Genomic DNA, 17,300 nt, shown 5'->3' on the forward strand with positions numbered 1-17,300 from the left:
TATATATATGTATGCATATATTGTGTATATATATGTATCTCTCTCTCTCTCTGGAGAGTTCTGACTAATACACCTACTTGGATATCTTGCTGAGCCTAGTGGCTAAGAGCACAGCCTCTGGAGCTGCCTGCCTGGGATTGGATTCTGATCCTGCTTCTTATTAGCTGTGTGATCTTGGCCAAGTTAATTCCTTTCTCTGTGCCTCAGTTTTCCCATCTGTAAAAAGGGTGACAACAGTCTCCGACCCAGGTGTACGGAGGTGTCTGCCTCAGTGGCCAGCACAGGGCAGCACTGGGCACTCAGTCCCTGTCACACTGGACGTGTCTGTAGGGGTGTGTGTCTCACCAGCTGCCGGAGGTGGGGCTCTCAGTGGCGGTGACGAAGGCAGCCTGGCCTGGAGGCTATACCGCTGTACACACGGTGCTGACTGTGAGCTCCGCCTCGGTGGCCATGATGTCTGTGGGCTGGATGTTGCGGTCGTACATCGGGTTCTCAAACGTGGCCCGCACATTGGTGTTCTCGTGGCCAGCGTAGCCATTGAACGGAACTTTGGGTCTTCTCCTGGGAATGAGAGAGAGCGTGACCAAGACGTCAAGAGAGGAGACTCGGGGCCCTAAGAGGAGAGGGAGGCTCTGTGTTCCCTTCAGAAGGTCACAGCTCGCCTGAGCCAGGAGGGCTCTGGGTGGGTCAGGGAAAGGGAGAGGGCCTGGCACCCGTCGTGCGACCCTCCTGTCCCTTCCCCGTACCTGTGCTTGTAGAGATAGAGCACAAAGCCCGCGATGATGAGCGCGATGAACGGCACCAGGATCGCGGCCGCCACCGAGCTGCTGTTGGAAGCAAAGTGGCGGCCGATGGACTCGGGGTCTGATTCCAGCAGCCTGAGGTCTGCAAAATCCCAGAGCAGAAACCTCAGGTCACAGACACAGCGGCCACCGTGGTGGGGCTTGGCGTGCTGGTCGGGGCCCCCCAGCTGCCTCCCCCATGCACTGTGCCATCCTCCCTGGAGAAGGGTGGTCAGTCCACAAGAGCTGGTCAGGCCTGGGGAAGCCAGTCTGCGGGAGAACCTGAAACCGTGTCCCAGAATAAAATCTTAAAAGAGAGCAGCCCTTTAGAAGCTTCCAAACTTCTTTCGGCCATAGAAATTTTATCCCATGAAACCTTACAAAGCAGCCAAAATATAAAGCACGTGAAGGTGGACCTGCTCTGGAGGGCGTGGCAGCGGTGCTGAAGCTCCGGCCTCCGAGGGTCTCCCCTCCTCCCCCCCTCCCCCCTCGCCCCAGACTGGGAGCGCTCAGAAGACCACGGTGAGAGCCTCTGCCCCTGTCAGTGAACCGAGGGGGTGAGGCTCCGCCGGCACACCGGCAGTCAGCCGTGAAGCCAGAAGAAGAACTCAGTTTCCTGAGGTCTCTCTGGTGTGTAAGGGGCCAGGGAAATGCCCTTCAAGTCTTTGAAGGGCCCCTGTGTGGAAGAGGGAGTGCTTTTACTCCAGGCAGCTAAGAGGATAGAGCTAGGAATAACTCCAGGGCAGGAGCAGGGCGGAGTGGGAAGCAGGTTTCTGCTTACGCCAAGGAGGAGCTTTCTGAAGGTCAGAGCTGGGAGAAAACGCAGTGCACTGCCTTGGTAGACAGGGGGTCCCGGGGCACAGGGCAGTCAGCACCCGGGGTGTATTGAGCTGCCCATCAAGCACCCGGGCCTGCCTCCTGTCTCCCCCTGAACTGCTTCCCAGAAGCCAGGACCCCTCCCCACATTAGAGGCTCTGAGTCAAGGCCAGTCTCCGGAGTGAGGATGCCTGACACTGCGGATGCTTGGTCCAGGGTAAAGATGCTGGGGAGGAACTACGGAAGGAAGCCTCCTTGATGCTTGGTTTTCCCATCTGTAAAATGAGGACAGCAATACCACCGTTCCGGGACTGCGACTGCCCTGAGAGCCCCACGTCGTAATGCTCAGGGGGTCCCGGGGATGCCTGAGGGCTGGCCAGATAGTATTGTGGGACGCATCTGAGACCCAATGTCCCTTAAGCTGGGGGCTTTCAACTCCAGGGCTGAGCATGAAATTGTTTGGCAAAAGTTGAGGGTATTATGTATTGCGCTTCCTTCTGGGGAGATATTACACAGCTTTTATCAAAATCTCAAAAGCGTCCCTGATCCAAAAGAGGCTAAGAGCCCCTCTTGGATTGCTGAACGTCACCAACCCCCTGCCCTCCATGCCAACATACAAGTTTTTCTGCCACCTGCCCAAGCATACACTCCAGGGACAAATGCTAGTTACCAAGTCTTTGAAAGCCGAACTGCCCAAAGCCTTGGCCCTTGACAGCGCCTTGGTAAATGAAGGTGCCTCCGGAGAACTCTGGGGAGACCTGTGAGGGAGGGAGCAGACAGAGTGAGATGGGAGGCACGCCGGAGGGAGCTAGAGGTCCGGCCAGCCAGGCCGGAGACACGCGCACAGGCACACAGTGGCCACAGCTGGGCCCAGCTGCCTGCCTGTCATCTCCACTGACATCGGCTCTCTGCCCACCTCCAGGCAATGGCGAGGTGCTGGGGATAGGGCAGGGGCTCCAACTGCTGGTAGGAGGGAGGGAGACATTTTTGTTTCTACTGGTCGAATCACTTAATCTGTCGGTGCCTCAGTTCCTCATTTTAAAACGGGAACAAAAACAGTACTTATGTTATAGGGTTGCTCTGAAGCTTTATATGAGCGAATATAGGTAAAGCACTTAGAACACTTAATAGGCCCTAAGTAAATGTTAGCTATTATTATTGTGATGAAAAACTGAGTTTTAGAGCACCGCGGAGCAAACCAAACCATGATTAAAACGTATCTAGCAGATTGAATGTACTTTGGAAAGTTCATCCCAGTTCCAATAGCTATTAATTTGGGGGCGGGTAGTTGGGGACATAACTCCTCCTGGCTGTCTCTGTACTTGCCTCTGTGATGCTCGTGTACCAGACACAGACACGCAAACTTGTGGGCTGGGGACTGCTCGGCCGAGGGCGCGCTTGCTTTGAGGATGCTTCTGCTACCAGGGTTCCTTCTGACTCATGCTCCATCCCCAGGTGCAGCCCTCTGTCTGTCGTGCTCTAGGCTGGCCCCCCCCCACCTGCTGTCCCCCCAAACACACCCTGGGTGACAGAGAAGTGGGCCCGATTGCTGGCTGTAGTCCCAGGCAGCCCTTCCGGCTGTTCCTGGCCCTCCAGAGCGCCATTTACACGTAGCCCTTGGCCCGCACTCCAAGCTCCCAACTTTACCCTTGTTCTCTCCCCTCTGGCCATCCTCCCGGCACAATGGAGTCTGTTGTCCTGGCACAGCTTTTGGACTAATACTGTTGACGCCAGCCAGGACCAGGATACACAAGGGGATCCGCAGAATACTCTCAGGAATCCCGAGGAACTAACCCACGTACCAGCCCCTGGAGAAGTCACTTGCTTCTCATGTGATTATCAGCAAAGTCACTCAACCCACAGCCCTCTACCAGCCAGTTTTGTCCGTGAGGATCCACCTTGACCCCTCAGCTCTCTGCTCCTCTGGCCCCATGACCTCTTTCTCCTTCCCACCCCTCCGCTTCTAGCTTCAATAATCCAAGACAGGGAAGCTGAGGATGTGACAGATGACTGCTCCACTCCCCTGCCTGTGAGATTGGAAGGTATGGGCAGAGGAAAATCACTGCAGAACATCCACCCGAAGAATGCCCTTGCATGGAACAAGTCTTTCCCACAAGAGGATGCAAGAGAGTTGTCTCCTTTCCCCCAGCTGCTGGTGTCTCAAGCTGTGCTAAATCACCCACAACAGGCATCCTCAAACACGAGAAGATGCTCAGTGTGCATCTGGGACTCACCACCTCCTCCCAGCTCCCACCACCACATCGTGACCTGCTTGAATTTACTCATGTACTGCCAGCCTCCAATCTCTTGCTTCCCGCTTCCACATCAGAACCTACTCCATCTCGCTCAGATGCACTGACCTTTAGACTCTCAGCCTCCTGGCCCTTGCTATGTTTTCCTGTGCCCACTTCACTAGCAGATGAGGACTCCCTTGCTCCCAGTCCTGGCCCCAAAGAAACCGTCCTCCCAAGTTTCCATGTTGATCCGAAGAGTTTCCACCAACTTCTCCCCTCGTCCTCCCTACTAGTGATCTGGGAATCAGGGATGGGGCAAGGGCACAGGGAGGTCAAGGACCGAGTGAGGTTTTGCTGAACTTACATGCCCATCTAAGGCCCAGTGATCACCTTTGAACTTATTCACAAAGACCTCCACAGGCCCTGTAACCTGGTAAACTTGGAGGAGGAGATGGGAATCTTCTTTCTTGTAAATTCCTGGGAAAAGAAAGTTCAGAGGGTACACTTGAAAGATCCAGGAAGATTTCAAAACCCAAGTCTGTGGGTATGTGGGTGTGAGTGTCTGAGTGGGAGTTCATGTGTAGGTGTTGGTATCTACATCCCATGCATAACTGGCGTTAGGTAAGTGTAGTGTGTCCTGTGAGTTTGTGCAGGTTGAATGTGAGGATACCCAAGAATGTGCATATGTGTTTTAATAATCAACTGGATGATTACTGACCTGTGGTTGTGCTCCTGTTTATACATGCATGTGTGAGAATAAAGGGAATTGGATTTTGTATATGTCACGGGGTCAGCTAATGCGTGGGTGTGTTTACAACTCAGTGGGTACAGGAATACATGAGGGCATGTATATGGGAGTGTGTGAATGTGTTTAGGACTATGGCTTAGAGCAACTGAGTGAATATGAACGTTAGCTCTGTGTGTGTGTGCATGAATGAGTGGCTGTGACTGCACGTGGGGTTGTGTATTCACGTGTACAGTCATTCACTCAGGCATCCATCGTTCTACCCATCTATTCGAATAAACACTTGCTTTCTAAGATATTCAGTTTTTCTGATTATAGAAAATTTGAAAATTGGGGAAATTTTGGAAAATGCAGAGATTCACGAAGAAAGAAAATTCACTCCTGATCTCACTTCTGAGAAATAACCACTGTTAATATTTTGGTGTAAGTACTTTCAATTTTCTTTCTTATGAATATACTTTTTTCCTTCAAAAACTGGAGTCCCGTTTTAAATGCATTGTAGTAGGTGTATTTTCTCCCAAACTGGCATATTTTATCCGGCAGACATACTATAATTAATATATCCATTTCTTTTGAGACAATTTTCTATTCCCAGGTTTTATGTTATGGAAATAGCCCTCTAATGTGAACATTCTTTATTGGTAAATGTTTGATTCCCTCTATTACTATTTCTTATGATAAAACTTCGTAGAAGTGTAATTAATGGGGCCAGTCACTTTCACGGCTCTTGATACAAGCTGCCAAATTATTTTCTAGAACTGTACTATTTTATACTTTGACCAGCACTGCATTAGTACCTTCACTGGGCTAGCACCAGAGTTTACTGCTTAATAAAATCTTAGTGGGATAAGTGGAAAGTGACATTTTATGTTTACTGTTTTGTGATTATTGTGAAAAATGTTTTTCCATTTGTTTATTAACTGTCTGTACTTTGGCTTCTGGGAGTTCTCTGCCCCTATTCTTGGTTCAGTTTTTAGGGATATACGTCTCCTTTTCCTTGATTTGTAAGAGTTCTTTGTATGTTCAATTTATTGATGTTTGTCATCTAACCATTTCCCTTTAGTCTGTGGTGCTTTTATCATGTAAACAATGATGAATAGACACTTCCTCTTCTCCTGCCTACCAGACTAGCCCTGCAAGACAGTACAAGGAAGTGACAGTAGACTCGTTCTTGTGAAGAGCATGTACCCATCGCCCACACCATCCACAGGCTTTCCCAGAGCTGGCCTGCCCCTTACCAGCCAAGTGCAGCTCCACGCCACTGTGGTCAATCATGGTGGCGTTGACCTTGCTGTTGATGACCTGGAAACTGGTCACTCTGAGCATGGCTGGCTGCTTCTTCCCCTGGTACTCATAGGTCCCTTTCCATAGGGAATTCTTTGCAAAAACATCCCCAGGAACTAGAGGAATTGAGAAACAGATGTGAGAGGGGCCTTCACGTGTGCTGGTGGAATTGAGGCCACCTGATGGTTGACCCCAGTTCACTCCCTGAGATTGTTTTCCCCAACATCAAACACGCAGGAGGTGGTGGAGTGTTCTGGCCTCCTTGTGATGCTCTGTGTCTCAGAGTGGACGGGTGGAGGGAAAGAGAGAGAGAGAGAAAGTGGATAAAGAAAAAAGAGAACATGAGGGGACGGGGGATTGAACTAGAAGAAAGAGGAAAATAAAAGGAGGGAAGGGGTTGAAAAGATGGAGAAAGAGAAAAAGAGAGGAGAGAAAACCAATGTCATAAAATAGGAACATGGACTAATGGGGTCAGGCAGATCCGGAGTCTCATTTTGGCTGTCAATTATCAGTTGTTTGATTACATCCAAGAGTCTCCACTTTCTCACCTGTGTAGGCCACATCTGTCCTTCTGTGAATGGGGCTGTCCTGCTTATCTCGTCAGGGGCTAAATGATTGTATGTCACGTGATGTTGGGCACATAAAAGCAAACGATAGCAACCAAAATTGTTATTTGTCCTTATAATAATTTTCTAAGGAGAGTATTATGAGCCTTATTTTAACAAAAGGTAAACTGAAGCTCCAGAGGTGAAGTTTCTTTGTCCAAGGACACAGCTGGTCAGGGACCAAAATGGAACTTTGAGTTTGATGCCAAATCTAGTTTTCTTTCTTGTATAACACACATGCTAATATAGTAAATGAAAGTATAAGGTTCAAAAAAGGATATGATAGTCTAGAATAATTTTGCATTGGTCAGGCCATACCTGCAGTTGTGTGCCCAGGTCTGGACATCACACTTTGAAAGACACAATACCTGTCTTAAAAATGTAACCATTTCCAGCAAGCTCCCTAGGCAGGACCTGGGTGTATGTGTCTGACCGCACACTGGCCAGCCCTGTGCCAGAAGGGGTTGGCTCCAGAGCTTGAAGCTCTGGACATGTTTCTAGAAGGCTTTGGCTCTCAATTCCGGATGCAGTTCCTGCTTCCTTCAAGCTCACTTCCTCCTGAGGTCTGCCTGGGGTTGAGAGGTGGGTGGGGAAATCTGTTCAGCTCTATAGACTGTTTTCACACCCTCCTATTGGGTACACGGAAACTCATGTGCATGTTTCTGGGTAAGTAGGTGAAGGAAGCAATACCAGTTTCTTGAGCCAAAGATCTAGAGCATACCTACCTGAAGCTTGAGTGAGTGGAGGCTCCCGGGCAGTGTTGATGGGTCTCCCACTGGGCCGGACCTCTGCTGGGGAAAGAGGATGGAAGAAAACAGGTTCACCCTCTGGTCTATGTTCTATTGGAAAAACAACGGTCAGCTCTCTGACATTAGGTCAGTGGGTTCTTTGAGATCTTGCTTTGGACTTACCCTCTTAGACCAGGAGGTGGGCTACTTTGTCTGGTGAGATGTAAAGAGTCTAAAGGAAATCCATTTACCAATTATAGTCATTGAAATATTAAGCAAAAAGTTAGAATATAGCTATATATGTGATTTTTTATTACTGCATTAAGTAACAGGATCTAGTAGTAGGTCCAGTAACTATTCTAATCTTCAAGTAGTCAGAAACATAAACAACATTTCTTTCTTTTTTTTGTCCAGGCCACACGGCATGCAGGATCTTAGTTCCCTGATCAGGGATTGAACCTGTGTCCCCTGCAGTGGAAGCGCGGAGCCCTACCTACTGTACCGCCAGGGAATCCCCAACAGCATTTCGTGATATCCATAACTATTGTAGGGTAATGTGGAAATCTCTGCAGTTTCCACTGGTGACAAATTTATAGGTATTGCTGACATACTACAAGTTTTTGTCTATATCCTAAATTAAAGAAATGCTAAATTTCAGTAAGAGGTAAAGGAAAACAAAGATGTCTATTTCCCATCCTAGCACACAGATCTGCTGAATGCCACTACTGAGGACCCTTGGTTGAAGGGCCTCTGCTTTCCTCCCAGGGGTCTGGCACAAAGGATGGCCTTCCGCCAATCAAGAGTGAAGTGCCTAAGTCCTGGTAAGGGTTTCAGTGGAGTGCTTCCCTCCCCTGGAGTCACGATATTAAGCCAGAGAAGCCCTCACAGGCAAAAGCAAAGGAGAAGGCTTTGGGCCTGAGCCCGACAGCCTAGGTTCCGGTCCCAGCAGTGCTACTTAGTGATTGTGTGACCTCAACTAGTCACGTCACCACTCAGAGTCTTGTCTCCTCATCTGAAACATGGAAAATACTGAAACATATCTCACAGGTTTATGCTGAATAAATGTGGTTATGAACGTGAAAGTCACAGTCAGTAAATATTAATGTCTTTTCTTCTTTTGCAGAGAAACAACAGAAGTATCTGTCTTGTTGCTAAGTAAAGGTGCAAAACACCCCCTACTGTCTCCAACTCTGAGGTCAGCTTATGTTCGGGTGTACAGAAGGCTGTGGACATATCTTCCACAGTGACTCCATGAAGGCACACCTCTGAACAAAAGGCCTTTATTGTCTTAGGTTTTATAAGAGGAAGGGAGCAAAGAGGGAGAAAGCATTTTATGTGCCAGACACTGTGCTAGGCACTTTATTCATGTCATTTCATTTACTCCTTCTCTCAGAACTGTGAGGTAGACATTATTGTCTTCATTTAATAGAAGAGAAACTTGTTAGAGGCAGAGAGGTGAAGGGACTTACCCAGGGTCTTATAGTAAGGGGTTGAGTTGAGATTCAACTGCCTCGAAAGCATTTTGTATTTTTAAATGCAAGTACCTATTATAGCTTAAAAAAATACTTAAGAATAAATGTAAACAAGAAAGTGCAAGACTGTACATTGAAAATTACAAACCGTCATTGAAAGAAATTAAAGATCTAAATAAATGGAAAGATATCCCATGCTCGTGGCTTGGAAGACTTAATATTGTTCAAATGGCAATACTCCCCAGATTGATCTACAGATTCAACACCACCCTTATCAAAATCCCAGCTGTCTGTTTGCAGAAACTGACAACCCATTCCTAAAATTCATATAGAAATAAAAGAGGCCCAGAATAGCCAAAACAATCTTGCAAAAGAAGAGCAAAAAGGAGGACTTAGACTTCCCAACTTCAAAACTTGCTGCAAACTATAGTAATCAGGACTGGGTGGTAATGGTATAAGGACAGTCATACGGATCAGTGGAATAAAACTGAGGATCCTAATGTAAGCTCACACATTTGTGGTCAAATGGTCTTTGAAAAGGGTGCCAAGACAATCCAATGAGGGGAGAATAGTCTTTTCAACAAATGGTGCTGGGACAATTGGATATCCGCATGCAATAGCATGAATTTGGACCCCAAAACTCTTAGAGGAAAACACAGGTACAAATCTTTGTGACCTTGGATTAGGCAATGGTTTCTTAAATATGATCGTAAAAGCACAAGTAAACCTATAAAATATAGATAAATTGGAGTTCATCAAAATTAAAAGCTTCTGTGTTTAAAAGGACACCAACAGGAAAGTGTAAAGATCCAAACTCATCAAATCGCATACACTACATATGTGCAGTTTTTGTATATCAATTATATCTCAATAGGGCTGTAAAAAAATCCACACCTGAAAAAAAAAAAGAAAAAAATTAACACAGGATAAAATGGAGCTTAAATTTTAGGTGATGAACGAAATAAGAAAGAAAGTACTGTAAATTAAAAAAAAAAAGGCAGTGAAAAGACAACCCACAAAATGGGGGAAATATTTGAAAATCATGCATCTGATAAGGGTCTTATATTCTAGATATATAAAGAACAGTTGAAGGGACTCTGGACCAAGATGGCAACATAGGAGGCTCCTGAATTCCCCTCCTCCCACGGATACACTGAATGTGCAGAAGAAAACAGATCAACTCTCTCTGAGAGAAATCCAGAAACTAGCTGAGTGACACCTACACATTGGGTGACTGAGAAAATAACCACATCAAAACAGGTAGGAAAGGCTGAGACACATTCTTGAAATAAAACCTCACACCTGGCACGGCACCATACAATCGGGAGGGACTCCCAACTCCCAGCTTTTACCTCAGAGTGTTGAGTTTGTACCACATGTCTAGCACCCTGACTTTTAAGGATGCCATCTGAGGGATGGGTGCCCAAATCACCTAGCTCTGAAGGCCAATGGGGCTTGGGGCTTGTGTTCATGAGTTCCACAGGACTACAGCAAACAAGGAAGCAGTTTTTAAATGGACACAGTAGAAACTCCTGTGGCTATATATATACCTGGTCTCACACGGAGGGAGCAGGTAAAAATGCACATCTCCCAGTTTCTCCCTGGAAGGGGTCTGACTGCATACTTTTCCAACTGTTGTCTGAGAGTCTGCTTCTAATCAGCCTGCATCTAGGTGCTGACCTCTGTGGGACACTGATGGGTCTTGGTACACCCTCAACTACTGGGAGCCACTAGGAATAAAGACGACAGCTCGGACAGTCACAAAGGTTTGGGAGGCACCAGGAGATTAGGTTGCACTGACTGGTGAGGTTCATTGCCTAAACGAGACGGTCGGTCTGTGAAGACTGGGTGGGAGAGCTGCCTGTTTTATCTAATGAGTAGAAACCAACACAGAGACTCAGGGAAAGTGAATCAACAAGGGAAAATGTTCCAAACCAAATAATAAGATAAATCTCCAGAAACGGATCCTAATGAAACAGTGGTAAGTGATTTACCCAACAGAGAGTTCAAAATAATGGTCATAAAGATGCTCACCGAGGTCAGGAAAGCAAAGCACAAAACAAGAATTTCAACAAAGAGAAAATATTTTAAAAGTACCAGATGGAAACCATAGAGCTGAAAATGTAATAACTGACCTGGAAAATTCAATAGAGGGGTTAAACAGCAGGGGTTTAAGTGGAAGTGAAAATCTAACATAAAAACACACAAAAGTATAAAACTCACTGGTAAAGATAAATGCATGATTAAATTCAGAATACTCTAATATTGTAATGTTAGTGGGTAAATCACTTGTAACTCTAGCATAAAGGTTAAGAGACAAAAATGGCAGCAATAACTATAACTACAATAATTTTTAATGGATATACAATATAAAAGATGTAAATTGTGACATCAAACACATAAAATGTGGGGGACTGTAAAAATGTGGAGCTTTTGTATGCATTCCAAGTTAGGTTGCTAGCAGCTTAAAAAAAGACTGTTGTAAATATGTGTTATGTAAGCTTCGTGAAAAACACAAAGCATAACCTACAGTAGATATACAAAATATAAAGTGTAAGGAATCAAAACATTGCCCTTGTACCAAAGTCAGACAAGGACACTTCAAGAAAAGGAAATTCCAAGCCTGTATCCCTGATGAGCATACACGCAAACATCCTCAAGAAAATCTTAGCAAACCAAATGAACTGTACGTTAAGAGGATCATACACCATGATCAAGTGGGATTTATTCCTGGGATGAAAGGATGGTTCAATATACACAAACCGATAAACGTGATACCTGTGCACTGTTGGTAGGAATGTAACAGTGTGGAGGTTCCTTCAAGAATTAAAAATAGATAATGTGTAATCATAAATGTAAAGGATCAATAGTCAAATCTAATGTATAATTATGTAAAGGAATAATATGAAATTTTTAAAAGCTGGACTGCCGTTATAGGAGCAGACATGAATAGTAAATATTCTCTGTAATGAAGAAAATAGTAATGTAAACCAGTACAAGGATATTTTTATTCTATAAAAAAGAATTAAAAATAGAAATACCATATGATCCAGCAATTCCATTTCTACATATCCAAAGGAAATGAAATCTCTGTCTTGAAGAGATGTTCACTGCAGCATTATTCACAATAGCCAAACTATGGAAACAAACTAAGTGTCCATTGATGGATGAGTGGATAAAGAAAATGTGTGTATACATACAATGGACTATTACTCAGCCTTAAAAAGAAGGAAATCCTGCCATCTGTGATAACATGGATGAATCTGGAGGACATTATGCCAAGTGAAATAAGCCAGACAGAGAAAGACAAATACTGCATGCTACTACTTACATGTGGAATCTAAAAAGTCAAATTTATAAAAAGAGAGTACAATAGTGGTTGTCAGGGGCTGGGGGGTGGGGGAAATAGGGAGAGGCTGGTAAAAGGATACAAGCTCTCAGTTATAAGATGTATATGTATAACATGGTAACTATAGTAGATAATACTGCATTGTATAATTGAAATTTGCTGAGAGAGTAGAACTCGTGTGCTCTCATAAAAAAAAAAAGATAAATATGTGAGGTGATGGATGTGTTAACTTGATAATGGGAATCCTTTCACAATGTATATCAAATTATCATGTTGTATACTTTAAATATATTTCACTTTGTCAATTATACCTCAATAAAGCTGGAAAAAAGAAATCAACAGGACATAAAGGAGTTCTTACAACTCAACAATAAAAAGACAAATAGCCCAATTAAAAAATGGGCAAAGGATCTGAATAGACTTTTCTCCAAGGAAGATACACAAATGGCCAATAAACAAATGAAAAGATGCTCCACATTATTAGTCATTAGGGAAATGTAAATGAAAACCACAATGTAATACTACTTTATACCCACTTAGGATGGCTATACTCAAAAAGCTGGCCAAGGGCTTCCCTGCTGGCGCAGTGGTTGAGAGTCCGCCTGCCGATGCAGGGGACACGGGTTCGTGCCCCGGTCCGGGAAGATCCCACATGCCGTGGAGAGGCTGGGCCCGTGAGCCATGGCCGCTGAGCCTGCGCTTCCGGAGCCTGTGCTCTGCAGCGGGAGAGGCCACAGCAGTGAGAGGCCCGCGTACCGCAAAAAAAAAAAAGCTGGACAATAATAAGTACTGGTAAGGATGATGTAGAGAAATTAGACCCCTGGTGCATTGCTGGTGGGAATGTAAAGTAAATGTAAAGGCACTTTGCAAAACGGTTCCTTACACTGTTAAACGTTGAGTTATTCTATTCCTGGATATATACCTAAGAGAACTGAAAACATATATCCAAGCAGAACATGTACATTTATGTTCAAAGTAGCATTATTCATAATGGCCCCAAAGTGGAAACAACTGAAATGTTCATCAATGAACAAATGGATAAACAAAAGGTGGTATATCCATCAATAGAATATTATTCAGGCATAAAAAAGAATGAAGCAATAACACGTTACAACATGGATGAACCTCGAAAAAATTATGCTAAGTGAAATAATCCAGACACAAAAGGACAGATATCATATGATTCCACTAACATGAGGTACCTAGAATCAGCAAATTCATAGATATAGGAAATACAATAGAGGTTATTAGGGGCTGGAGAGTAAGGGGAATGGAAAGTTATTGTTTAATGGGTACAAAGTTCTTGTTTGGGACGATGAAAAGATTCTGAAAATGCACAGTGGTGATGGTTGCAAAATATTGTGAATGTACCTAATGCCATTGAATTGTACACTTTAAAATGGTTAAAATGGTAAATATTACGTTTTGTATATTTTACCACAATTAAAAGTTAAATGTACTCTAAAAAAGAAAAATTATACCACTACCATTTGTGGAACACAAATATTACTTTCCCTAAATAAAAGAAATTTACAACAATTCATACAATGAGAATACATCATTAAATTCTAGCTCCGATAAAGGCTCTGAACCTGAAGCCTTCTCTCTCTGAGGGGCAGGACAGCAGAGTACTTAAGAGCATGGATTCTGAAGTTAGACCTGCCGGGTTTGAATCTCAGCTCTCTCCCTTTACCAGCTGGTGACATTGGGGCACGTTACTTAACCTCTCTGTGCCTCAGTTTCCTCATATATTAAATGAGGATACGAGTAACACCTGCCTCATAGGATGACTGCAAGGATTGAGTTAGTACACGAAGTACTTAGAACAATACCCGGAATGTGGTGAGGTGAGGTCAGCACCCGTAAGAGACATCTTACTGAATGCCATCCTAGCACCAAACCCATCCTTTATCCTTGCTGGATTGTTTACTTAAGACTGGACTCAGATTACCTTCTCCAGGAAGCCTTCCCTGATTCTCCCCTCCCCCTTAGGCTGAATTAGTGCCCTTCCCAGCATTCAGTGCATCTCTATGTTCCTGAAGGGACTGTTATATCTGGTAACGTGTGTGTCTTCCAGAGCTGAATGTGAGCTCCTTTAGGGCAGGGTTTGTGTCTTTCACCTCCCCATCCCCCATGCCCAGCTCAGCCACGCACAGTGGTAACGCTCAATAAATAGAGAAGAAATGAATGAAGAGGAGCGCGAGGGAGGTGTAAGACGTCACGGTAACCCTGAGGGATCTGTGAGTGGGTACTGTTTTATCAAGGTTATGATAGGCATATATGCATAACGTGTTATTCCCGTTCGGTGGGACACAGAGCTTTTCTCCGTCTGATGATTGAGTGTAATCCTTAGAATACTGTATACTTAGCTCTGGGCAGAGTGTTGAAGCTCATGCAGAAGGTAGCAAGGTAAAACTTGGGATGGCTTCACTCTGTGCTCCTTAGACTACTCTGGTTTAATCTCCTGGACTCAACACCTCAGAAAAGCAGCAGCAGGCTCCAGCTTCCGGAAATCACATTTCTTTCTTCTCTTTGGCCTTCTTTCACTCAAGCTCAGCTGTCCCCTTTGGCCCCTCACCCTGGAGAAGCTCACCGAGGGGGCACACTCACCCAGGCAGACGGGTGGTTTGCCTGTCCAGCTGCCATCTGCTTTGCATGTGCGGTGCTCGGAGCCACCCTTGAGGGAGAAGCCCTCCTGGCAGGAATAGATGAGCGTGTAGCCCATGGAGGGCAAGTCCAGGGCCCCAACGTTGGCATGGGTCGGCATCTCCGGCTGCTTGCAGTGGTGGGCTGGATGACAGGGAAGACGCTGCTGGGAGACGAGGGTCTCCAGGAGGCCTCTCCACCACTCCCCTGTTCCTTGATGGACCACCCCCTTCCTTTCCCTTATGGGCCCCTTTCAGGTCCAGCATCCCCTCCCCAGCCCCAGCCCCACCCCAGCCTTGATGTCTATATGAGAGGCCAAGATGGAGATCATGTGGATATTGGCTCAGTCAACCCTGGGGGAACCTAAACCTGCAGCAATTCTCCTGAGGGAAAAGGAGTAATTATGGTCAAAATCCTGAAATCTTCCATCCTGAGGGCAGGCCTTGTAGTTGTTAGTATTTGCTGCCATGGGAAAGTTCTTTCTTTTTCTTTGCGAAGGCATAGGAATTGCCTTCTAATATCAGAAAGGCTTCTGTGTGTAAATACCTTCTGTGGGGCTCCAAGGGGTAAGGAGTACAAAGAGACCAATACTGGTCCCAACGAGGAGTTCTGAGCTCTCTGTCATTCAGAGCACTCAAGCATCGCCTAGATGCCCAGCTGGGGGAGATTATGAGTTGCCAGGAGGAGTTGTCTGGGCTGTAGGCGAAATTTGCACTCACAGACACAGTCGGGCGGGGTTCCGCTCCAGGTCAGGTTGGGAAGACAGGTCCTGGTGGTGGAGCCCTGGAGCAGGTAACCTTTCTGACAACGGAAGAGCACGGTGCTTCCAACCTGAGGACGAAGTTCCCACAATCACCTTCCATCCAGCGACGCTTCATACCTGTCACCTGACTGCTTACCTTCCCACGACATTACTCCTACCCACCCTTCTGTTTCTCTACCTGATTAAATCTTATTTATCCCTTGAGGCAGCTTACATTATGCCTCTTCCACAAGGCCTCACCCAATTCCCTGGGCCAGATCAGCACTCTCATGGGATATATCATATTTTGCTGCGGGGGGCTGAGTGCCTGACCCAGAATCAGAAGACCCTGGGTTTGAGTTCTAGCATCTACATTTACTCACTGGATGCCAGGCTGCACGAAACTCTCTACACCTTAGCCTTCCTGTGTAGAGCTGGGATGAGCAGCCCTGCCACACTACACTGGAATGTCATGACACTCAAATATGAGGGTAGATTTGAAAGCGTTTTATGAGATGTGAAGAACTGTGCAAAGTAGAATATTACTGTGTGTGTCTCTCCCCTCCGTGAATCTATGAATTCTTTTAGGACATGTCCCCTATAGAATCTGGAGCTTTGCTTTGTAAAAAATCCCTTGAGCAGAATTGCTACCGTCCCTGCAGCCCTCCCTCTGCTCCACTAGCCCCTCACAGTCTGACCTGACACTCCCTGCAGCCACCAGCTCCATCTCTCCATCTCTAATCCATGCGGCACCATGCTGCCAGATCAGCTTCCGAAACTGCAACTCGGATCACACTATTTCCCAGCTCAAAACACTCACGTGTCTCTATTACCTCTGGGAGCAAACTGAAACGCAAGGTGAAACCTAACTTCCACTCCCTTCCTCCACGCCCATCACCTCGTTCAGCAAATGGTACCCCTATCCACCCAGTCGTGCAAGTCAAAAACTTCAAGTCGTCCTTGATTCCTCCCTTTCCTTCAACCCCTCCATTCAATCCTTCAAGAAGTCTTCTTGGTTCTACCAACAAAATACCTCCCGACCCCTTCACATCTCTCTATGTCCACTGTCGCTACCCTGGCTCAGTCCCACCCTCATCTTTCTCTCAAGATGTCTAAGTGCTTCCATTCTTACCCCCTATTGTTCATCCTCTCCTCAGGGTCCTGAGTGATAGTTCAAATCATGGATCAGATTAAGTCACCTTCAAATGGTTTTCTATGACATTTAGAATACCATCCAAAATGCTTATCATGGTCTCAAGGCCCTATATGACCTGGTCCATGCTCTTCTCTTTTCAAAATTTATTATGTGATATTTGGTGCATAGAAAAGAATATATGGCACATATCCAGGCGTGAATCATCATAATAAACTGGACGCCTTCAGTGGAGCCCACCGCTCAACCTAAGGGTTAGAACACCATTGACACGTTTGTCATCTGCGCGCTCCTTCCCTGCCCTGTTCCTCAGCTCCCCTCGGTGAAAACCAGTCTCTTGAATTTTGTGTGTGTGTTTATTTTGCGGTACGCGGGCCTCTCACTGTTGTGGTCTCTTCCGTTGCGGAGCACAGGCTCCGGACGCGCAGGCTCAGCAGCCATGGCTCACGGGCCCAGCCGCTCCGCGGCATGTGGGATCTTCCCGGACCGGGGCACGAACCCGCGTCCCCTGCATCGGCAGGCGGACTCTCAACCACTGCGCCACCAGGGAAGCCCGAATTTTGTGTTTTTCATTTCCTTGCTTGGCTAAAAAATAATTCTATCACATATGCCTACATATATCTCTAAACAATATAAATTTTTCTTGGTTTGAATCTTTCTAGAAATAGTATCCTACCATGTTTGACGTTCAACACTATGTTTCTAACAGTCATCCAGAGCTATAGTTCCTTAATTGTCACTGCT

General features: G+C 45.8%; 1 protein-coding gene across 1 annotated transcript in view; it reads right to left on the reverse strand.

Moving 5' to 3' along the window:
* Nucleotides 1-401: 401 nt before the first annotated feature.
* CSMD2 (CUB and Sushi multiple domains 2) overlaps nt 402-17,300 on the reverse strand; it is a 661,886-nt gene continuing 644,987 nt past the window's right edge. The window contains exons 63-70 of the mRNA XM_065872671.1: nt 15,381-15,492; nt 14,626-14,805; nt 7,192-7,254; nt 5,816-5,977; nt 4,197-4,309; nt 2,269-2,356; nt 747-885; nt 402-561 (exon numbers count right to left, since the gene is read on the reverse strand). Coding sequence (XP_065728743.1) covers nt 402-561; nt 747-885; nt 2,269-2,356; nt 4,197-4,309; nt 5,816-5,977; nt 7,192-7,254; nt 14,626-14,805; nt 15,381-15,492 — 1,017 coding nt within the window. The remainder of the gene's footprint in view (nt 562-746; nt 886-2,268; nt 2,357-4,196; nt 4,310-5,815; nt 5,978-7,191; nt 7,255-14,625; nt 14,806-15,380; nt 15,493-17,300) is intronic.

Source organism: Phocoena phocoena, chromosome 1, assembly GCF_963924675.1.
Source record: "Phocoena phocoena chromosome 1, mPhoPho1.1, whole genome shotgun sequence".
NCBI lineage: Eukaryota > Metazoa > Chordata > Mammalia > Artiodactyla > Phocoenidae > Phocoena > Phocoena phocoena.